Source organism: Heptranchias perlo, chromosome 13 (assembly GCF_035084215.1).
Source record: "Heptranchias perlo isolate sHepPer1 chromosome 13, sHepPer1.hap1, whole genome shotgun sequence".
Classification (NCBI taxonomy): domain Eukaryota; kingdom Metazoa; phylum Chordata; class Chondrichthyes; order Hexanchiformes; family Hexanchidae; genus Heptranchias; species Heptranchias perlo.
The window spans coordinates 28788024-28813350 of record NC_090337.1 but is presented as its reverse complement, the minus strand read 5'-3'; the positions used below and the strand labels follow the sequence as shown (position 1 = coordinate 28813350).

Sequence of the window (25327 nt, the reverse complement as noted above, 5' to 3'; positions counted from 1 at the left end):
GGATGTCCGTAGGAGCTGTCTCTTTTCGAGATTTAAAGAAATGATCCCAGTCTGCCACACTTGAGGTCAGGTGATTGTGGCAACTGAGAGTTGATGTCTGCCGCTGCTATGGGAATGGGAGTCTACCCAAAGAATAATACTAAGCAATAGATGTTTAGTCTCCATGGCAACAAATGCGGGTGCTCCAGGGAAATCAGGCTAATCACAGTCGACTGTTTTTTCATGCTTGAGCTCAGCAGATAAAAGGGTTGCTGCATTATAAATTTGTTGAGAATTACAATCACCATTTCTAACACACTCTGATATTTGGGTGAACAGTATTTTACATGAGGTACTTGTGAAGTACCAGAGACACAACTAGCAGTTTGATGAATTAACACATTCTGTTCACTCTGGGCAAGCATGTATTCCACATGGCCTCATAGGTTATTTGTGTACATAACTTAAATGCTTTAATGCATATTGTGAAATTTTATGCATTTGTAGCTAACTATGCCTATCTTTTTGAATAGAATACTCCACTTTAAAACAAGCATCCATTTTAGTGACTAAATTTTAGTAAAATATATGGGCCATGCATAACTTTAACATCTTTTTCACGAGTAAAAAGAGTTGATTTACCTCCGCACCCAGAAGCACAATGCACAGAATGCCAATTGATCCTCAAATACATTGCCTTGTTTTCTACAACTACAAGAAAACTTGCTATTGTTTTGCTAGTTGTACCTTGCTATATACCTTCAGGTTTGCAACTTTTATCCATGTTACCCCATCATTTACATTGTTTATGGGTTTCATTCTGCAGTGGAGGCCAAACAGTGCCACGACAAAAACTACAATGGTATCTCAAATCAGATTTATTAACACTATCTGGAACTTATAGTGAAGTATAACAAGTGTCCAGTAGATATTACAACTGCTCTTTGTATTCCTCTGAAAATTGCAACCATTATTATGGATTGCCTAGAATGTTTAACTTTTTTTCTATTGGTCAGAAGGTTTATACTATTGGCCATAGTGATCTTAGGTGACTTCTCCCTTTTGTTCCGTAAATCTGTTACATTGTGACCCAATAACAATCCATTGTTATGTATCAGAAGCCTCGGAACGTGCTTATAATCTGTTCTTATGGGCTGATATAGGCAGTGTTCTTTCAGGCTTTTCTGGCAGCACTTTTTCTCTCGTTAGTAGATGGCAAAAATACCGGTGAGTGAAATGATACCAGTAAAGGAACATTAAAAACAGACACATCATAGTCTTGTGTCTGCCATCGGAGAAAATTATTGACCGTAAAGAAAACTGAACTGATAAACCTTTGAATGTTGATTCTGGAAACTCCATTTTCAGAGCTTTTGTGCTTGATTGAATTTGTTAGTTTGCCTCAGTGGCAAAGGTTCTAATTACATAATATACAGTTAGTATAGAATTTTTTTTGACTTTGTGTCAATGTACTGGTCTGAGGACAAATTTACCCCTAGATACCAATTTTTATATCTGGTGGAAGTAATGGGAAAGGTGAGGTTCCAATTTAGAGCACACTTTTGGTTTTCATTTTTGGTCCGGTTGCAAAAAATCTATTTTTAAACAGATTTTGCTGCGCTACTGTGTTTTGCACTTGCCTAGTCAACAAAGATCTTTCTTCAAATCGTATTTCATCACCCTGGACTCCCTTGGGAGTTTGTGTTGAAGTCAGAAGCTGACATACCTTTCATTCACTTCAAAAAAAGACAATAACTAACAGAATCTTTAGGAACCATCTGAAGAATTTATTTCTGGTAAGGTACATAATGGTCTGTTTATTCCCTTCACTGGTGATGGGCACAGATCATACAGTTACTTCACAATCTCTGCGCTGTAATGGAATCTCACTCACTGAGACTTGTAATTGTGAGGCACCATGGGATCGAGCAGTAAAAAGGCTAATGGAGAAACTAACATGGCAGGACTAGGGATAAAGGTTGCTTATTATACTACTAATAATTTCCAGTTCTCCTGCGAATGTCCAGTACAACAGATCAAAAGAAAAATTGGACAAAGAAAAACAATATTATTGACCCTCAATGTACTTTAGCCCTACTTTCCTCCTTATTTTGATATCCAGTTCATTGAATAGCGAGATGTCAATTTAGAGCACTTTTTTGATGGCGGACGCCATCTGTTTTTAGTGTTCCTTTTCTGGTATCATTTCACTCACCAGTAATCTTGCCATCCACTAATAAAGAGCATGAACTGAAAATTAAGCAAGCAAAAAGCAGCAATTTAGAAAGACTGAAGCCTGTTGGTCTAGGCTACACTTTTAGGTATTGTTTCTATATTTTGTAACTTGAGAAATGTGTTCGAAAATATTTGGTCCAGGCTTCTTTCTATGGGTCATGCTTCATGATATTGTACCCTGTTTTAAAATAGTGCCATCTGTGACTAAATTTTGGCAAGGCCACCACCTGTTTCAGCATTCCTGGCAAAACAGAGATGCTCAGAAACTAAGTTGAAAGCACAAGAGACTTCAGGTTCTGCATAAAGGAAAAGGAATGGGCAACAAAGATAATAGATTGGAAGAACTTGTGAAAATACCATATGCCCACGTACTTTCAAGAAGATTAGTGCAAATGATGTTCTGCAAGTGAGATTAATGGAGTGGATTTAAAAGGCAATAAAATTGTTTTCTCTTATGTGCCACGTTTCTAAGCCCATAACGGCATAGACTCCAGCTGTTATGTGCTTAGGCTTTGCTGGTATCGCTCACCACCTGGACTCAATGTTTTTGTGGGTTCCAAATGAAATGTGAACAATTTCTGGAAAAGGTACCATTACATTTTTGTGGCAGTGATGTAAGCCATTAACCTCTTGATGCAGGTTGATACAAAATACATTTGCAATTTTCTTAGTTTTCTTACTTAATTTATGCTCAGTAATATTATGCATTCTGTATGATAGGTCTCTCAGTGTAGATACTCAGTCGATCACTGAGCAAAGAGTAGCAGAGAATAAAGATGGTTGATCACACAACATCATAAGATAAATACAAATGTGGGAGGCCATCTTAGCTGATCTGTTTAGGGGGAAAACTAATAGTTTTCCACTCCTTCACCCTCATCTCCAAACCAACACATCATCCAACTACATCTTGAATGAACTTAAGGTCTTCACCCTCACTCCCCTACCAGGAGACAATTTAAAATGTTGGTCACTTTTAGCGTGAAAGAATTCTTCCTCACTTCAGTCCTAAATTGTCCTTTCATCTGTCTTGGCTAATGCTACCTTTTTCTACTGTCATGGCTTACTTCTTCCATATTATTTAATATCTTATATCTGCTCTAAGTTCCCCTGTTAATCAACTAAAGGTCTAATGAGCTCCAGTTTCTCTTTTCTCAACTTCATTAGCTGATACTTGGCATCAGCCTTGAGGATCTTCTCTGCATCCCCTGTGGGGCTTGAATGTTTCCCTTGTGCCTTGAAGACCAAAACTGGACAAAACCCTTCAGGGTGCATTCAGATCAGAGCATGTACAGGTTTATCATCACACCCTCTGACATATGTCTTGCTGATTTAGGTCAGCATTCAATTCATTTTGTTTATTGCTGCTCTGCAAAATTTGGCATGCTAAGCTTGAGTCTATTGCCCCCAGATTTCTTTCAATTAGTTCTAAACCATCCATCGTCTACATATGATACTTGTTTTCCCTGTGCCACTGTTCTGCTCATTTACAGATTTAACAAAAGATATAGGTGAAAGTTGTAAATCCAGACTGACCACAACTTCAGTAGAAAATATAAAAACAGCTGTTGCTTTAAAGAAAGTTTCTGTCCAAAACTAATTGTCAAAACTACCATCTTCAAACAAATGTAAGGAGTCTTACAACACCAGGTTATGGTCCAACAGCTTTATTTGAAATCACAAGCTTTTGGAGGCTTCCTCCTTCGTCAGGAGGAAGCCTCCGAAAGCTTGTGATTTCAAATAAAGCTGTTGGACTATAACCTGGTGTTGTAAGACTCCTTTCATTTGTCCACCCCAGTCCATCACCGGCATCTCCACATCACATCTTCAAACAAGATTAAGCTACGGTGAATTAAAAATAAACCTGCCTGGAAATTGCCTTTTCTCTTGCATGTCCTCAACTGAGTACTGTACACATCTGGAGCCAGACTATTTCACAATGTTTAGGTATAGAGATCAATTATACAGATTGCCATTCTTAATTAGATAAGCTCTACATAAGTAATTAATATTTCTTATTGGCAGAAACTGAATATTAAAAGCCTGCAACACAATACATCATTTCCTCCAGGCAGTTACACTTTAGACACAGATTTTCAGATCCAAAAAGTAGGTCATGGATTTTCGAATGGAAAAATATTTGATCTCATAGTTCTGGCTTCCTTCTCGATGGTTATTGGAAGTGTGTATGTGCTGATAGCCCCACTACTGTGGAAGAACATAAGGTCAGGAGCTAACATGAGATTTGGGAAGTCCTCAGTCCTCTTAAAAGTTGTGAACAATGCTGGTGTTTGCATAACTGTTGTCATCCAGTAATGGATCTAATGTATTCTAAGTGGCTGATTGTTTCACATGAGTTTTCAGGAATAATCTACAAAGCAAGGTAATATAGGCACAGAAAATGGAGTTAATAAAGAAGAAGGATGAGCTTTGATGGGCTGAATGACTTGTTCTCATCCCTGACTTTTTTGTGTTCTTTTGAGTTTTCATATTCAAAATAAAACTCCCAGCCATCATTTTTTAAGTGGTGTTTTATTTTGTGATTAGAACATAAATAATTCTGTATGAAAAGACTATGGTGAGAATAGAAAATACAGGCAGAAACATTGCTGTCAGTTGGCTGTGGTGCAAATTATAAGATTTGTTCCAAATCATTAAACCTCCAGCTAAATGGAAATTTACTCAGCATTTTTTTTTTAAAAAGACCATTTCTAAACCTGTCCATGTTTTCGCATTTCCTATTTATTTAATCTTGTTAATGAAAAAAACATTCTATTTATATATCTTTCATGAAGAATTCCATTAAGTTCCACCAAAAATATCTTTTTTTTGTTTTATTATCTTTTTAGAAAATCATAGATTATATGATTTTGCATCCATAGTTTGTGTTTCACTTCGATTATGTTGCATACTGGAAATAGTTTTCCCCAGCTCGGACTGTTTCTCAATCTACTATTTCTCATTTTTATGGACCATTAGGAGGATTTCCCTGATGTTCCAACATGCTGCCTACCTGTCTCCATCCTGGTAACCAGAATTACCCAACTAGCCTCCTCTGGGTTTCCCTGCCCCTGCTTGCTCTGACTGGTATTAAGAAAATGTTTGAGATGGGATTTTTTGGCCTGTTTCGCAAAAGGATGCGAAGACTTAAATTCTAGCCACTGAAGTGCTTCTTCAGCCAGTGTGTGTGAACAAGAGTGAGTTATTCCAGTTGGCTGGGTAGATGGTGATTTTTAAATTTATTTTACACTAATAGTGTTTACATGAAATTGTCACATTATCTGCTGGCAGTATGGCCTTACGACAAAACAATGTTCAGACATTCTTGTCCATGAAGCATGATTGAAAGGGAAGGTCTGGTGCATTAGCAAAGTGCGGGCAAGAAAAAAAAAAGTGGTTTCATTAAAACACAAATGCACAACTGAAGTCCAGCTAGCAAAGGGCATAATTCCTGGCCTTTTTAAAAAAAAAAACTAAAAGCAGCTGATTCTATTTTGCCATTTTCATTGTTGAATCAGACATGGGTGGAAACTCTACAGATTTGTCTGTTATGCCGAGAAAGGACAATATGCCCTTGTTGCTACGTTGGGTGACAATGGGAAAATGGCCCTACCTGTTGGTTGCTATTACAGGCAAATAAAACCCATAAGAAATAGAGCTCAGCTACTGCCCCCCGCATTGGCAATTCTATCAATACTGTACTAATTTGTATGCAGCATTGATGTTTGCAAAAGGAATTCCGAAAATAAAGAATGCTTACTTTGAAGCGTGCAGTGTGATGCATTGCATTGCTTTCCGCGTCACTCTAAAATTGTTTTAATTTTTACCAAACTATAATGAAAATAAATTTTTAGAAACTGTTGCACTACAGGAGACATTGCAATCTGCAAGATGTGAGGAACGCTCTATAAATACAAATTATTGAACCATATGTCTGATTCAATAATGGTTTTCTATTGTATGTATGATAATATACAATGTTTCCAGTTTTACTTTTCATTTATGACCAATCTGTACGTGTAATTCAATTTGACTTTAGGTTCTGCATGATGTGGCACTGCCAGAGAGTGGCACTACAGAGCTCTTGGCTCTTCACTCTATCATCATGGGCTGTAAAGTAAGTTAGCCTATAACAGCAGGAGTTAACCCCAGTACTGGCTCCAGTGCAATAGGAAATTATTCGAAGAGTGTGGTGCAATTGTTGATGACATCTTGTTGATTAGAGTATAATGGGCCATTGATCCATGGTACACATAGCTAACACTGAAAGGTACTGCAAATTAATACCAAAGAAGAGATGTGATTTGACAGTAACTGCCTGCTACGAGCTTCTAAACCATTTATAGGTCTAATGAGAAAAATAAACAATGATACACACTAAAAGAATGGTACTTGTGCAGATATATATTTTAAGGAACTGTTGTTGCAGTTGGTTAATATTCATGTTTCACTTCTGGGTGCTCATAGTGTAGCACAGAAGGAGGCCATTTGGCTCATCGTGTCTGTGCTGGCTTTTTGAAAGAGCTATGCAATTAGTCCCACTCCTCTGCTCTTTCTCCATAGCCCTGCAAATTTCTCCGTTTCAAGTATATATCCAATTCCCTTTTGAAAGTTACTGTTGAATCTGCTTCCAACGCCTTTTCAGGTAGTCCATTTCAGATCATAACAACTCGCTGTGTAAAAAAAAATTCTCATCCTCCCCATCCCCCCTTAGATTTTTTTGTCAATTATCTTAAATCTGTGTCCTCTGTCCTCTGGTTACCATCCCTCCTGCCAGTAGAAACAGTTTTTTTCCCCCATCTACTCTATCAAAACTCTTCATGATTTTGAACACCTATATCAAATCTCCGCTTATCCTTCCCTGCTCTAAGGAGAACAATCCCACCTTCTCCAGTCTCTCCACATAACTAAAGTCCCTCATCCTAGTAAATCTCTTCTGCACCCTCTCTAAGGCCAGGACATCCTTCCTAAATTGTGGTGCCCAGAATTGAACACAATTCTCTAGCTGAAGCCTAACCCCTTTTAAAATTGTACCATTTAGTTTACAATACCTCTCCTCATTCTTCCTACCAAAATGTATCACTTCACACTTCTCTGCGTTAAATTTCACCTGTATGTGTCTGCCCATTTCACCAGTCTGTCTGTCCTCCAGAAGTCTGCTACTATCCTCCTCACTGTTTACTACATTTCCAAGCTTTCTGTCATCTGCAAACTTTGAAATTATGCCCCCTATACACGTTCAGGTCATTAATAAATATGAAAAAGAGTAATGGTCCCAATACCGACCTCTGGGGACCACTGTATACTTCCCTCCAGTATGATAAGCAACCATTCAGCATTACTCTCTGCTTTCTGTCTCTGAGCCAATTTCATAGCCATGCTGCCAATGCCTCTTTAATCCTATGGGCTTCAATCTTGCTAACAAGTCTATTATGTCACACTTTATCAAACGCCTTCTGAAAGTCCATATACACAGCATCAACTGCATTTCCTTCATCTCCGATATTTCATTGAAGTACTCAATCAAATTTGTCAGACATGATTTGCCTTGAACATATCTATGTTAGTGACAATTAAGTTTGTTTGGTACTATGGAGTCTGGTGGAAGTCTTCCCACCATCGATATTAGGCTGACTGGCCTGACCTTACCTGGTTTATCTTGCTCCGCTTTTCTGAGTAGGGTTGTCAATGACTGCACCCGTGCCACCCTGGGCCTCTCTCACACAACCCAGCCGCCTGCATGAATCACAAGGCTTGCACTTCTGATGGACACAATAAAACTTGTCTGATCTGGCATTTTTCTGAATTGATATTATGCTCTGCTTAACCAGTTGAGTTATGAAGTCCAATATAATCTCTATATTACATAGCAGGCCATGAGTTACAATGGACACTCTAAACCCAGATAATGTTAATTCTCGCAGATCTAAAGATTTTATTAAATTAAAACTTCTGCTGAGAAGTAAAGAGTTGAAACAATTCCAGTGTACCAGCCTGACAGTTAGCAATTAAGGAGTGAGGCCCAAATCAAATGTTGCTAGAGGTGGCAAAACAGAGATAAAACCCTGCCTAATGATTATGAATCTGTCTGCAACTGAACTGAGCAAAGATATCCTTTCTCCTTCAGAGCTTAATTTTATATTGATTTAGAAATTTAATAAACAATCTTAAATCAGCAGTGCCTTATGAAAATGTTCATTTGTATTCTCTAGCTGTTGTTCATTTTGTTTTCATCCATAAGCAAAGAGGATGGACTCTATAGTACAGGCTCATTACTAGTAATGGCTCAATGTCATCCCAATACAAATAGAAGCTATTTTTAAGTAAAACCATCATAAAAAAGTATTTATTATACATTAATTCAATTTTCACATTTGTCATAAACCCAGACATTTAATTATTATACATGAAATAGGACAACAGGACCATCGAATCACAGCTTTATAACCGTAAAGGTGGATCCCATGCTCCAAGCAGAAAAGCTACAATCGCAGGGAGTGCAGGTTCAAAATAGGATTACATTGGGGCAGAAATTGCTCAGAGCGGCAAGCCAACAGTGCTCACCACTCCTCGAATAGGAAGCGGTGAAGAGCCCAGCGTCAGTTCAGGTGAAACTAGGACCCTGGGAGAAGCGAGAGGATCGATCTCTCTCCTTGACCAATCAGGTCACAGCATTTTTGACAAGTCGCAAAACTGTTTCTGCAGGCTTCCAATGTGAAAACCAGGAATTGAAAGGTACAACATTAAAATCATTGTAAAAACAGTTATAGATAGCCAAAAAAACAGAGGGTAAGAAATAATTGATTTAAATAAGAGGCAAAAGGGAAAAGTAAAAAAAAAAATTTTTTTAATGACCAGAACTATTTAAATAAGGAGTAATGAGACTACACATTTTTAAAAGTTAATTTTTAGTTGTTTGGCAGTCATTAAGACTTAGTTTAGATGTGTTTTTTTTTTAAAGAGTGAACCTGTTTTGTGGCAATGTTAGTTACTTTCCAGCTGAGCAGATGAGCAAGTTGGCGCCTTTTCAGTGACTTCACTGATTCCAGCCGTCAATATACCTTTAATTCGAAGCTTTCGTATTGCTGGCAAGCCAGGAGGAGCAAGTTCTGGATTTCTGAGTATCACTGTGCATGTGCAAACGCTGGAAATTGCTCCTCCATTTCGCCACTAAGAACGGTGAGCACTGTTGAGCTCACCATTATTTTGCAAGCAATTTCTGCCCCATTATTGTAGCCCTGATTTTCCACCCACAAACCCTGTGACTCATCTCTCCACTGGAAACATGGGATTGCACAATCATCCCCTTAATTTTGTACGGTGGTAATATTTTAAAACCAGCCACTCAAAATAAACTTTCTTAGCTGACACCTACCAGCAATTACAAAATGTGGCATGTCCCATCTGTCAATATTCCATTCTAAAAACATTGTAAAATGGTACCTGATTCAATATAGCGTCAAACTGGCCGAATCTTTTTGAACAGTATACTGGCAAACTCCTGTCACACATCAAAATGAAATGATGCAGCATATTTACAGTATATGTTGGAGTTGCCAAATTGACTCAATAGACATGGTGTCCACACAATAATTAGAAAATAAGCTTGCTGGCTTATCATTTATTTAATGCATGGGAACTGTTCATAACTCAGTGACTTGGCTGTTCTCATACAAAAAAATGTCTGAATTCTAATCCTGAGCATACAGCATAGGTGTGCTAGCTTAATTAAAAGAAAAGGAATACTGTTCCTTTTAAGCACATTGGCTTTTGGTTTGGAAATGTAAATAAAACTAGCAATGAATACCTTTCAACGACAGCAATAACTTACATTTATGTAGTGTCTTTCACCAAAGGCTCTTTACAAGAGATCAGAGAATGCCATGCAGCAAGTGTGAAGAAAGTTACAGATGGCGACTGATGTTCTTTTCAAATAGGTAGATTTTTGAGGAGGCCTTTAAAGGTGAAGGGAGTGATGGCAAGAAATAAGAGATTTTGGAAGCGAGTTTCACAGTGCAAGTGATTGGTTAAAGGCTTTGCCACTAACAATGGAGCAAAAACGGGGTGGTGGATAAACACTGTGTACTAGAGTTGAAAGACCATATTCGAACACGGGAGAATTATACCATCTCATCCATTTTTCTGTAAGATCTGTAAATCAAAACATTCTTTGCCTCCGGTGCTGAATATGCAGATAACACTGTAACAACGCCAAGTCTCTATCTTAAAACTGCAAAGATACATCCCTTGGCTTAAATCACAGTGGCATTATAATTTTATTGATCAGAGAGGATTTTTGCAGCACAGAGAGGATTACTGCCTTCTGGATCGTACTGTCCACAATATGGGCACCCAAGAGACAGTCCTAGACAGTTCAGGACATAGGGGTCATGTAGGAAGAGAGAAGTGGGTGACCATTCAGAAGGGCACTTGAGGAAGATGGGTCTCATAGGTGTGAGAAATTGCAGAATTACAGGTATTGTCCATAGAATACTTAGGGGGTGATTTTAACCCCCAAGAACGGGTGGGAGTTGAAAATAGTTGTTTTTTGGGTCGTGACCGCGACCCGGGTTTAATGTGGGCGCGTAAAAGTACAGGCTTCCCACTGGAAATGCAAAGTCTGAAAATTTTATGGTTGCAACCCAAAAAACCCAATAATTTTCAACTCTCACCTGCTGCCAAGCCACCCATTCTTGGGGGTTAAAATTACCCCCTTAGTGTTTGACAAGTATGAGATGGACAGTGATAGCGACTCAAAGGAATGTGGTCCTGAGCAAGATTGCAGTGCCGTGGAGCAAGGGACAATCCAGGCAGGGGAGAGATAATTAGACTACAAGAACAAGCAAGTGGTAGTAGTGGGAGACAGTATAGTCAAGGGTATGAACAGAGTTTTTTTGTGGGAGATCAGAGTAGCAATTGTCAAAAATCATAAGCTAAAGCAATATCACAATGGTCACAAAAATTCTAAACTGAAATTAGAAAGCTCTATTGAAAGGTTGAAGAAAGAACAATATTTGAAGTAGCTCCTGGATCTGCTGCAGTGTAAATGTGGCAAGGCAATCAAGTTGCCAGCTTCATACTGATTTTTTGAGAAGGTTGTTCCAGCCTATTCCATGAACTGAAAATCACTGAGATTTCTTTGCTCTTCCTTTGACACTAAACAGAATTATAAATCAATAAATCAAGTATGGGAAGCGACCAGATCAAAAATAAAGGCCAAGGAAAATAATCCAATTGGTAGAGATAAGTGTTCTGTGAAGAGGCAGAGAAAGAAACAAGGAAGAGGAGACTTTCAAAAATGATGCAAAATGTATATAAATGAAATAAAACATGAAGACAATGCTCAGAGCTAGTTGCATGTTATTGTTTACATGATAATGGTAGGGCCATTTCCACCAAGCTTCGGTGCTTGAATGTTTAACTTGTGTGGCGTGCGAAGGTAATATAATCTAGTGACTATCTGAAAACAGTGAACTCGTGTGGATGGCTAATTATTGCTTACATAGCTGCTCCAAGCCTAAAACTAACTACGTAATGGCCAATTTGCAAGTGCAATCACTGTAAGCCATGTATTACCACCAGCAGAAAGGTACTTGATCATTAATTTGGGGGTGAACTTTAACCCTACCCACCCGGTGGAAATTGGGCGGGTGGGCAGTTAAGAACGAGTAGATTACCTACGTGCTCAGATCCCGACCATTTCCGATTTTAACCTGCAATGTTTTGCAGGCAGACGAGACGCCCAACTAAAGCAGGAGGGAGCCTCGTATATTTATGCAAATCGGGATCCTATTATGTCAGTAGGATCCTGGTGCAGTATTAACTGGGGCCTGAGTGGAGAAGCCAAGCCGGTTTTGCCACTAAGCAGCAGAAAGTCTGAAGACAGAACAGGCCCTGTCAGGTATGTGTAAAACTTTCCTTTGTGGGGTCAGGAGGAGCAGGTGTGCACCCCCATGCCCCGGAAGGAAAGTTGCAGCTTCCACTGCTCTGGAGTCCCCCCATTCTGCAAGACTCTCCTGGAATCCCCCTCCTCGCTACTTACCTGGAATGCATCAGTGCACCAAAGGTTGCCCGATCTTCGCCTGCCAGCCGCCACTCTGCGCCCTTCCAACATCCATTCCAGGCAGGAAGTGGACCGGCGATATTTAAATGAGGTCCAGGAGTTAAAATGCCACTGGTTTTAAATTTAGGCCAGTGAGTGCATTTCACAATCACCCCGCCCCCGTCTGCTCGCATCCCATTCTGGTTTGAAATCATACCCTCTGGTGTTCAATTATCCAGCTCACTACAGCAGTGATAAAGGCATGACACAACTGACAGTGTTAATATTCTGGCAAAGGTGTTGTGCATTCAGCTGAGTTTTTGTTCAGATTTTACTGCTGATAGCAACATTGTTTTCTTCTCAAATAACTTGTTTTTGTATTTATGCTGCTTTCTTTTCTTCCCCCATCTTGCATAGAATATGCATGTTTAAGAGACAAGCTGATTTTTTTTTTGCGGGGGAGGGAAATTTCCAAGAAAACATTGACTTTTTCATTTGGATTTTTATTTGAAAGTCTAGCACATTAGTAAGCAGATTGAAGAGGAGCATTTGGCAGCTAATGAATTGATGAAACCAAAAGTAATTTTGCACGCTCTGGGGTTGAGATAGGCACTAATAATAACTATAGTAACTGCCTTTAATATTCCCAGAGAGGCCAAGATCTAATGAATTCTGGAGTGAGTTTCCTATGTTATTCAACAAAATGGAGAAATCCTAATAATAAATGAAATATGTTTTTTAATAAAATGGATATGAGTGTGTGTTTATTATAATAAATTTGACGGAGAATTAAATTGATTGAGCGGAAAGCCATAACAGAAGTTTTTACAGCTTTCCTCTGTTCTCAACTCTATCATACTGAACATCCCATCATAAATCAAGTATTCAAAGTGTATTGCTTACCCACAGTGAAAGCACACAATGGAGAGAGGGAAATTTACTATTTTGATATATAGAGCTGGTTCCTATTCATTAATCACTAAGAAGCTACTTTGAAAATACTGAAATGATGTCATTTGAAAAGACGTGTAGCTGTCTATATTCAATGTTGGTAGATTGCTGTTTTCTTAAGCAGACTTGCTCACGTCTTTTACAAATAGACCAGAAAACCTCCCCTCCAAAATGGGAAGCAGGAATAGGGAGGTTAAAAAAGAAGTAATTTATAGATACTAAATTTCAAACATTGAGCATAACAGTTGGAAAAAAGGTAATATAAAAAATGGGAGAGTGAAAGAAACCATGGATGAGATAAAGTGAAAAAGGTAGTGTTTTAATGTTTTTATTTTTATGCAAAATTGTATCTTAGCTGTTTAACTTGCTAATTCAGGATTAATATTACAGTAATAGCTAATATTACAGTAATAAAGCTTTATTACTGTGACTTTGATATATTTGGCACTGCAATGTGTGAGCTGAAAACAAAACCAGTCAGCCCAGGGTGATGGGAGTTTCCCTGAACCAGTCATTGGTGTAATGGTTAAAGGTGTTGTTGGTGATGCCAACTGTTCTGAGTGCATAACATTTCAGTTCCCAATATGAGACAAATGTCTTTATAATAATAAAAGGCGAAGCCTGCTGTTGAAACTACACAGGTATCTACTTTTATTCATGAAACTCTTAATAAGGTAAGGGTCAACTGATTATTGTATCTAGATCATTTTTGGTGAATTACAGGGTATGTATTAATTCAACGTTGGATATATGACAGAATATTAATATATTATCCAAGTGGAAGTGATAGACCTGTCATCACAAGATACTTGCGGATAAAGAAGGCCATTCAGTGCATCTGAATTCACCCATCCAGAATAACGCTACATCCCCATCCCCCACACCATTGCTGCATGGAGGGAGGGTGGAGGGAGGCCACAAGTTTCCTTGTGAGACCCAGAGGAGCAAAGGAAATTTTTTCCACTCACTTGGAGGGCCTCTTCGTCCTTCCCAGCAGCTGTGAATCTGCTTCAGGCTGGAGGTAAAGCCGCAGCAGCTCCGCACTCGGGCCCTGGTTAAAATGCCATTCATAGGACCCTGAGTAACATTTACGCATGAGGCTCCCGTCTGAGTCCGGTGGGCACTTATAGAACTGGAGATGCTCCACTTTAACTGCTTCCTCACTCCATTCCCAGCAAGCGGGGAGAGTGAAAATTCCCCTCAAAGTTTCTCCAGGTCTCACAACTCAGACCCCTGACATTAGGGATCAGTCTCATGGCTCTTTGCACTTTTTTCAATGCTTGTTTAGTCTGAGTTTGATCAGGACTTCCTCCAATTTGAACTATATAGCCAAAACAATAGAGTACAACATCCTATTGGTTTTATTGATTGCTGCACTCTATTGGTTGGACATGCTTAGTGTTGCATCTACTCAGACTCCTGGGTCTCTTTCAACTTCATCCCTAGCTATTTCAACACATTCATGGAGTGTATATGTTGTTCATTTTTCCTTCCATTGTGCAATGTTTTACACTTGGCTGCATTAAATTTCATCTGCCGTTGTTCAGTCCAATTACACATTTTGTTTAAGTCGATCTGTTATTTCTGGGCTGTCTCCTTTGATTCCAGTACCCCTCCTAGTTTGCTATTTTCTGCATATTTGATCAATTTGCATTGGATTTTTGAATCCAAGTCATTGATATAAATTAGAAACAGTAGTGGTCCCGACACTGTGCTCTGGGGTCCTCCACGTGGGACCTCCTCCACCCTGAGATGACTTCTCGTTGTTTTCCACCCTTCAGCCGATTTCTTATCCATTCCCTTGTTGCCCTGAATCCTAACAGCATTGAACTTAACTCGAAGCCTTTTGTGCGGAACTTCATCAACTTTATCAAATACTTTTTAGAAGTCTAAGTACATAACATCACATGGTTTACCACAGTCCACTTGGGTTGTCACTTCCTCAAAGAAGTCAGAGGTTGTTAGGCAGGATCTTCTCTGTCAAAATATTAGGTTGTTGTTGTACAGATAATCTTCAAGTTTACTCCTGAAAATTGATTTTTTTTTATTCGTTCATGGGATGTGGGCGTCGCTGGTGAGGCCGGCATTTATTGCCCATCCCCAATTGCCATTGAGAAGGTGGTGGTGAGCCGCCGCCTTGAACCGCTGCAGTCTGTGTGGTGAAGGTTCTCCCACAGTGCTGTTAGGAAGGGAGTTCCAGGATTTTGACCCAGCGACGATGAAGGAACGGCGATATATTTCCAAGTCGGGATGGTGTGTGACTTGGAGGGGAACATGCAGGTGGTGTTGTTCCCATGTACCTGCTGCTCTTGTCCTTCTAAATGGTAGAGGTCGCGGGTTCGGGAGGTACTGTTGAAGAAGCCTTGGCGAGTTACTGCAATGCATCCCGTGGATGGTACACACTGCAGCCACAGTGCGCCGGTGGTGAAGGGAGTGAATGTTTATGGTGCTGGATGGGGTGCCAATCAAGCGGGCTGCTTTGTCCTGGATGGTGTCAAGCTTCTTGAGTGTTGTTGGAGCTGCACTCATCCAAGCAAGTGGAGAGTATTCCATCACACTCCTGACTTGTGCCTTGTAGATGGTGGAAAGGCTTTGGGGAGTCAGGAGGTGAGTCACTCGCCACAGAATACCCAGCCTCTGATCTGCTCTTGTGGCCACAGTATTTATGTGGCTGGTCCAGTTAAGTTTCTGGTGAATGGTGACCCCCAGGATGTTGATGGTGGGAGATTTGGTGATGGTAATGCCGTTGAATGGCAAGGGGAGATGGTTAGACTCTCTCTTGTTGGAGATGCTCATTGCCTGGCACTTGTCTGGCGCGAATGTCACTTGCCACTTATGAGCCGAAACCTGGAAGTTGTCCAAGTCTCGCTGCATGCGGGCTCGGACTGCTTCATTATCTGAGGGGTTGCGAATGGAACTGAACACTGTGCAATATCAGCGAGCATCCCCATTTCTGACCTTATGATGGAGGGAAGGTCATTGATGAAGCAGCTGAAGATGGTTGGGCCTAGGACACTGCCTTAAGGAAATCCTGCAGCAATGCCTGGGGCTGAGATGATTGGCCTCCACCAACCACTACCATCTTCCTTTGTGCTAGGTATGACTCCAGCCACTGGAGAGTTTTCCCCCTGATTCCCATTGACTTCAATTTTACTAGGGCTCCTTGGTGTCACACTCGGTCAAATGCTGCCTTGATGTCAAGGGCAGTGCCTCTCACCTCACCTCTGGAATTCAGCTCTTTTGTCCATGTTTGGACCTAGGCTGTAATGAGGTCTGGAGCTGAGTGGTCCTGGCGGAACCCAAACTGAGCATCAGTGAGCAGGTTATTGGTGAGTAAGTGCCGCTTGATAGCACTGTCGACAACACCTTCCATCACTTTGCTGATGATTGAGAGTAGACTGATGGGACGGTAATTGGCCGGATTGGATTTGTCCTGCTTTTTGTGGACAGCACATTCCTGGGCAATTTTCCACATTGTCGGGTAGATGCCGGTGTTGTAGCTGTACTGGAACAGCTTGGCTAGAGGCACAGCTAGTTCTGGAGCACAAGTCTTCAGCACTACAGCCGGGGTGTTGTCGGGGCCCACAGCCTTTACTGTATCCAGTGCACTCAGCCGCTTCTTGCTATCACGTGGAGTGAATCGAATTGGCTGAAGACTGGCTTCTGTGATGGTGGGGATATCGGGAGGAAGCCGAGATGGATGATCCACTCGTCACTTCTGGCTGAAGATGGTTGCAAACGCTTGCAAATTGATTTCCATTATTTTACATTGAATGGAAGTAAGCCTAATGCATCTGTATTTGTAATAAAAACAGAAAATGCTGGAGAAGCTCAGCAAGTCGGGCAGCATCTGTGGAGAAAGAAATAGAGTTAACGTTTCAGGTCGAGAGCCTGGGGGGGGTGATTTTAAACCTATACTGTTTACTATCTTGTATATTTCTTTGAGGTCCTATTTTAAAGGTTGAAAAGTATGTTCTCTCACTCAGTTCTCTGGCACTAGTGGCTCTTCTCTGCATTGAAGATCGATGCTACTTGGACACTACATTCTTTTGCACTAACAATAAAGCATACCAAAGAGACATATGCTGAAACATGTGTAGAATATTTCTTGCATGTGGCAAAAGAGTGGGATATAAAAGGCAAGGTAACAACAATTGGTACTGACAATGCACACTATGATAGCAGCAGCCAATCTTTTGCCATTTGAACACATGCATTGATCACAGTAGCGCTTAACGCTGCTGGATTCAAACACTTGCTGGCAACATATAGAAAACCCGTGGGCCATTTCAAATATAGTCCAGCTAATCGTGCAGAACTAGAAATACAACAGGCCGCAAATGGACAGAAACAAGAATCTCTTTTACAAGATGTTTCAACTGGATGGAACTCCACATTGCAGATGGTTCATGACTAAGCTCCTTCGGGGAAAGATGTATGTTTCCAGTTCCATGGTTTTGCCTGCATTGTGCCATTTATTTCATGTTCTGGCTGTCTCATGACCCAGTGTATGTTGTTTAGTTTAAGAACCCTTTCACTGCAGACGTAACTAAATGCAAAGAAAGCACCAGTCTCACAAGCATAAAGATATGTAAGAAGCAAGCAGCATTATTGCCTGAAAATGTAATCAATCTTGTTGATCTAAGCAACTGGCTAAATGGCAGCAAGAAATAAAACTGAAGTTCTTTTTAGATTCGTAGGCTGTGTTGCATTTTTTTTTGGCTGTGTAGCTATGCAAACCTGGAATTTTAAAAAATTTACACTTTCGGATCTGATGACTTAAAATGTTTTTGATGTTCTCTTTACAATAAACAGTTCAATTTATGAATTTCTATATATAATTCCATGCAAATAAATATGAAACTATAAAGAGGAACCAACAATATGAATCCAGAAATAGGAGAATAGGGTTTTTAAGCTGGGTTGTTTTATAGATGATAATAGCATTAGTTATGAAACAAAGTTGATTGACTTGGATGCAGTAATTGTATCAGTTTAATGTGCGATTAAAACAAAGGTTAACAAATTAAAATTTTTAATCGTGAAATTAATCATGATTAATTTTTTAAATCGCTTTACAGGCCTAATTTTGTAATTCAATAAATTGGTGTCTAAATTTTATAATTTATTAAGTTGGTCATTAAATTTCATAATTCAGTAGTTCAGTAATTACATTTAATAATGACATTACTGCATATATTAATAATCAAGTTACCCATTACATTTATTAAATAACTAACTGCCTGTATTTGATAATTAAATTACCACAGTATATTTTATAAATTGGTGACAATTCACAATAGAATTGAAAATGAATTCTGTCTGAATGTATTAATTTATAACTTCAGGTCTGTTATTCTGATCCTGCGCATTGTCTATGAACAATGCCATAGGGATCAATTAATTTTGTAATTTGTTGAAGAGAATGGTGGAAGGAGCTTCCCATATGTGTTATCACACAATAGGTGTTTTCTTCTGTTTTCTGTCAAATTCTTTGCCATGGGTTGATGTGCACAGCATGTACATTTCCTCTTTGACCATTTTATTCATTATTCATACATTCAACAGTGCCAAAGTCAATGAAAGGAGTGATGATTAGTTTCATCAAGGTTTTTTCTCTATTAAAATATCAAATAAATTTGATCACAAGACTGTGTGTTTTTGCAGGCTCTCACTTATACCTAACTAGTCTATTGAGCACCCATTAACTTTCATGGTTTAACAGGAATTAAGAAGTTGGAAAGTAAATACCAATATCTTGTACTAATGTCCGACCCCAAATTGGGTCAGACAATTTTTCAGGCGTGCCTGGCAGTTGCCTAAATCGGGCTTTAGGCCCGTACCTATGTAAATAAGGGGCATAATGCCTGTCTGCTAAATTGGCCAAGCTCAGCATAACACGCGCTCAGGCCTACTCTGCTCAGAAATCTTCAGCAATGGCCAACAAAACAGCAAGTACTCCACAGCAGTCCTGAGGGCCATTGACAGCCTGCGATTGGCCCCCTCACGTTGTTGTTCCCTCCCTGGGACTTACCTAAGGGCAGCTGCCGGCAAGACGAGTGACCTGAAATTCATTCTTTTGAAAGGAGCAAGCTGCCTCAGGAGGTGCAACATGCGCTGGCATTTCACCCAAATTATTGAAATGAGGCCCAAGGCCCAATTTTGGGTGAGCCGAGGGCCTCCCAGTTGAGGTGTGCACTGTTGGTTTTGCACCCAAAAACGGATCCTAGCCAATTTCTACCCCTATGTGTTTTTACAAGTCTGGTTCTGGAAAGTTAGATGAGGCTATTGTCCTAATCCAGCCTTGGATTGAGTGATGTAGAGCACTTTGCACTGGTTACTGTTACAATCACTGAAATGAATTCTGGAAATGTCTGTCTCTAACAGACATAAATTTACCATATCACTCAGAAGTCTCAAAAAAAGCTAGATATTCCTTTCCAATGTCAAATATTATTTTCATGATCATTTTCTCTGCTTTATTTTCCCTAATAAATTAATAATGGTAATGCAATAAAGATCATCAGTATTGTATGTGGCAAAATGTTGTAGGTCACTAACAAAAGTAAAATCTGTAAAACCTGATGTATCTCGGGCACTAGCAGAGAAGCAGCATTTAATGTTAAATCCCACACGTGCATTTGAGGCTCTGGGTTCTGTTGTTCCAGCCCAGCACATTAGTGCCCACAGACACATGTTACATAGAATTACATAGAATGTACAGCACAGAAACAGGCCATTTGACCCAATAGGTCCATGCTGGTGTTTATGCTCCACACGAGCCTCCTCCCTCCCTCCTTCATCTAACCCTATCAGCATATCCTTCCATTCCTATCCCCCTCATGTTTATCTAGCTTCCCCTTAAATGTATCTATGCTAGTTGCCTCAACTCCTCCTTATGGTAGCAAGTTCCACATTATAACCACTCTATAGGTAAAGAAGTTTCTCCTGAATTCCCTATTGGATTTATTAGTGACTATCTTATATTTATGGCCCCTAGTTCTGGTCTCCCCCGCAAGTGGAAACATCTTCTCTACATTGAATCACTAAAAGAGCACTGCTGTACTTTATCTCCTTTATAGGTAGCCACATAACATTTGTACAGCTGGAAAATAATGCTAAGTCATTTACAGTAAATAAATTTTAAAATACATATCTTCCAGCTTTGGCTGTTTCCAAACAAAAGGCATTGAAGGGAAATATCATTCTGGATAAATTTTGTATTACAAAGAAAAGATCATTTGCCAGCAGTTTGAAAAAAAAAAGTCGAGACTAAATTAGCAGGATTTTCATTAATGTTGCTGGTTCTAGTAAATATGTATCGCCATGCAAGGGTTTCTTTTATGCTACATCTGTGCTTGGCAGCTGCTATTGTACAACAGGCACCCAGCAAGATGGCACCTTAACCACTACTTTGTGCGAGTCACTCTCCTGCCAAGGATAATGAGGACAGAGACACCCACCAGTACTTAAACTAGTTTTAGTAACAAAGTTTAGCAAACTATACCATATACCCAGTGCCAAAAGTTTACTGCAAAAAGGGCATTGGATTATGGACAGAGATCATAGAGAGAATTCATCAATATGCTTCCAGTTTAGTTCAATCTCCCAATCTGTCATTGTTCTGCACCAGAGCTGTAGATTTCATGTAAACTTTCTGGGTGTTTTAAAGGATATTATCAACTCGAGGGGTTTTCAGCAGGTTTAGTTCAGAGAACAGTCAGGATCATCTGGTCAGAAAGCTTTGCTATTGCAAATAGATTTGCTGCACTTTTTAAAAATCTTAGTTTGAATAAAAAGGCATACTGGTATTTATTCTGATTGGTGCCCCATTGGCAACTTTGTATTCCTGATGGCATCATCCCACCTTTCTCCATTTATATTAGTCAGTGTCTTGCTGGGACACGTCGTCATGACTATGCTGTCCCATTAAATAATGGCCATGCATATGTTGGAAAATAGGGGAATTTTGCACTCATTTTTTCTCAACACTGTTATAAGCTATGGAAGCTAGTGAAGCTGTTCTCTGCTGAAAGTGTAAATAATGAATAAAGACTTTATTACTTGCTGCCTGGTTGGCAGGCCACCTATTAAATCTGTAGAAGCAAATTGTCCCATTGACTATCCATTATGTTCTATAATAATTTCCATTTCTTTTTTTGTCTGCAGTATGTAGTGTTCGATGTCAGACGTTCCTCATCTCGAAAGTGGGGGAAGACTGGATTTTTCTGATTCTGCTGGGATTGTTGATGGCTTTGGTCAGCTGGGCCATGGACTTTGCTATCGCTATGTGCTTGCAAGGTAAGATTAGAACAGTGCTAATGATGAATGAAAATATTGAGCTCCACAGAAACACACTCACCTAAAAATGCTACCAACCTTTCCACCGCCTGATTTGTTCTGACCACTTTGATATATCTGCAGATGTTATCCTACCACGAGTTCACAGAAACCAAAGAGAATCTGCTTCCAATCGGAAGCAGTAGGCTTTCTGTGCACTTTTGTTAGTGGGTGGTTGGTTTGCAATAGACACAGCATCTACTAAAATAGACTAAAAAAAAGTTGGGTAAATCAGGCAAATTTAGCTGTTTCCAACCCTTTCTGAATCTGCCGTGTTTGAATCTGTTTGGACTTCAGATGACACACATGCACATCAGGCAGCTCAGGAAAGTGTAAATTCAGGATTTTTAATATGGCTCCATAATAGCGAGACTGGAGTAGAAATGCAGCTATAATGTGAAAGAATCTGTATCCAAATCCCGTATTTGATTTTGGACAACCCAAAGTGACTTTCTAATTCAAATCTGAAATTGAGATTTGGATTCTTCTGACTGTACTCAATCCTGTTTGGAACCCTCTACATTACAGCAAGCTGGCAGTGGCCAAATGATTATTTGGCGATGATTAAGGCTATTAGTGATGCTTATAACTTGCTGTAATACAACAATCATTCTTCCTCAGTAAAATACACATCTTCAGTCTCTGAAAACTTATTTTGCTTCTTTTAAAAAAAATAATCTGTTCAACATTACACATTTCAATGTGCTCTGTCCTTTTGAGGCTTATCAAGCTGTTCCTTATACCTCTCCCCCTGACAGTCTGAATCAGCCTGTGAAATATCTCTTAAAATTATAAAGAATTGGTTGGAAAGAGACTGAACAAACGTTAACTACTGGGATATTGCGTACGTGCCAAGGTTATTAAAGGCAAATGGGAATTCTAGGCCACTGAGATAATGATTGCACATCATCAGAGTTATGTGGTACAATGAATGGCAAAAAGTGAGAGAGTGCTGGACCCTGATTCCGTAGACATTGACAGGTTTAAGCCAACATGGCAAATGTCAACCTCTTGGGAGCAAAGCATTTCAGCTTGGGGTACCAGAACAAAGGGAGAGGAGAACATAAGAACATAAGAAATAGGAGCAGGAGTAGGCCAATCGGCCCCTCGAGCCTGCTCCGCCATTCAATAAGATCATGGCTGATCTGATCCTAACCTCAAATCTAAATTCATGTCCAATTTCCTGCCCGCTCCCCGTAACCCCTAATTCCCTTTACTTCTAGGAAACTGTCTATTTCTGTTTTAAATTTATTTAATGATGTAGCTTCCACAGCTTCCTGGGGCAGCAAATTCCACAGACCTACCACCCTCTGAGTGAAGAAGTTTCTCCTCATCTCAGTTTTGAAAGAGCAGCCACTTATTCTAAGATTATGCCCCCTAGTTCTAGTTTCACCCATCCTTGGGAACATCCTTACCGCATCCACCCGATCAAGCCCCTTCACAATCTTATATGTTTCAATAAGATCGCCTCTCATTCTTCTGAACTCCAATGAGTAGAGTCCCAATCTACTCAACCTCTCCTCATATGTCCACCCCCTCATCCCCGGGATTAACCGAGTGAACCTTCTTTGTACTGCCTCGAGAGCAAGTATGTCTTTTCTTAAGTATGGAGGCCAAAACTGTATGCAGTATTCCAGGTGCGGTCTCACCAATACTTATATAACTGCAGCAATACCTCCCTGTTTTTATATTCTATCCCCCTAGCAATAAAAGCCAACATTCTGTTGGCCTTCTTGATCACCTGCTGCACCTGCAAACTAACGTTTTGATTTTCTTGCACTAGGACCCCCAGATCCCTTTGTACTGCAGTACTTTCCAGTTTCTCGCCATTAAGATAATAACTTGTTCTCCGATTTTTCCTGCCAAAGTGCATAACCTCACATTTTCCAATATTGTATTGAATCTGCCAAATCTCCGCCCACTCACCCAGCCTGTCTATATCCCCTTGTAGGTTTTTTATGTCCTCCTCACTCTCTACTTTCCCTCCCATCTTTGTATCATCTGCAAACTTTGATATGTTACACTCGGTCCCCTCCTCCAAATCGTTAATATAGATTGTAAAGAGTTGGGGACCCAGCACCGACCCCTGCGGAACACCACTGGCTACAGGTTGCCAGTCCGAGAATGTACCATTTATCTTAACTCTCTGCTTCCTGTTAGATAACCAATCCTCCACCCATGCCAGAATATTACCCCCAATCCAGTGATTCTTTATCTTGAGCAATAATCTTTTATGTGGCATCTTGTCGAATGCCTTCTGGAAGTCCAAATACACTACGTCCACTGGTTCCCCTTTATCCACCCTGTACGTTATATCCTCAAAGAACTCAAGCAAATTTGTCAGACATGACTTCCCCTTCGTAAAGCCATGCTGACTTTGTCCTATTAAATTATGTTTATCCAAATGTTCTGCTACTGTCTCCTTAATAATAGACTCCAAAATTTTACCCACCACAGATGTTAAGCTAACTGGTCTATAATTTCCAGCCTTCTGCCTATTACCCTTTTTAAATAAGGGTGTTACATTGGCAGTTTTCCAATCTGCTGGGACCTTTGCCGAGTCCAGAGAATTTTGGAAAATTATTACCAAAGCATCCCCGAGAGAAAGCCTCCAGCATGACTTGTGTTGCCCTTCAAGGAACACATTCTCTGTGCCAGTCCACTGCAACACTGATGGTAAATAAATTCATGGACTGGTATCTCCCATCCTCTCAACTGAAGGAAGACAGTACAGTAAAGAAGCATTCAAAAGGATTAGAATAACTGAAAAGTGAATAAAACAACAAATTGGACTTTGCCTGATAATTCTCAGCATGTTTTGCTCAACAGATATAAATGTCTCACAGTACAAGGTAAGTATATCTTCTGCTGCTCGTCCAGAAATATTTTATAACTGTGTTTAAAAACTTATTTTGTACAGTGTATATCCTTGGAAAATTGGAATATATTGGCAAATTTATTTTTCCTCTGTAAATCTGAAAGCCCTGATAGAGTGATAGGTCCAATCTTGGTTTTGACAGCAAGCTGCACCTGCTCTTTATAACACTGAACTTGGTTTTAAGCTGAAATCTGATATTTTTCTAAAACTTCCATTACTATTCCTCTGCGGTGCTTCTACATGACATTGTAAATGTCATGGAAATGAAAGACAACTTTCTGCTAATAAAGTCTCAAGTCCATTAAGGCATCAAAGAATGGAACATATTGATTTCATTATAAACCAAGCTGTAAAAATGAAGAAGTGCCAGTAACAGTTCAGTAAACAGCTGCACTGTACCACTGTGTAAACTGACTTTCTATAACTGGTCTGACATGTTTTACTATTTTAGCATTAATTTTTCTTTTAGCATTCCTCGTCCTGGTTTATAAATAATTCTTCACTTTGGTTACCAAAAATATGAAAACTATAAAGTTCTTAGCAAAGCACTTATTTTAGGTGATAAATCATTTTAAACATTATGTTCATTTATGTTAGAAGTAGTTGTTCTGCCTTAAGTTGTGCTGCGTTAAAATTATTTAATTTAGAATCTTCTCGGGAAAAATGACTTCAGAAGCTAAAGTCATGTTATTGCCGTCAGTATCATGATGACTCAGTTAACCTGTTGTTTTGGAGAAAAAGCTTAACTTCAGTTTAATTCACCTTAATACTTCAGATTTTTGCACTTCACTGGTATTTTCAATACAATGAAGCTTTGAAGGAGCATAGGATGAGTACTTCAACATGTTAAACATTCATATACTAATATCCCTACAGTGAAACTTCAAAGCTTTTGCCTCCAC

At 39.6% G+C, this 25327-nt stretch overlaps 1 protein-coding gene across 1 annotated transcript in view; it reads left to right on the top strand.

Annotated features, from left to right (window-relative positions):
• The window catches only part of LOC137331445 (chloride channel protein 2-like), a 412704-nt gene that overhangs the window by 154661 nt on the left and 232716 nt on the right, over positions 1-25327 (top strand). Inside the window, exon 3 of the mRNA XM_067995242.1 lies at positions 21377-21508. Within this exon, the coding sequence (XP_067851343.1) occupies positions 21377-21508 (132 nt within the window). The remainder of the gene's footprint in view (positions 1-21376; positions 21509-25327) is intronic.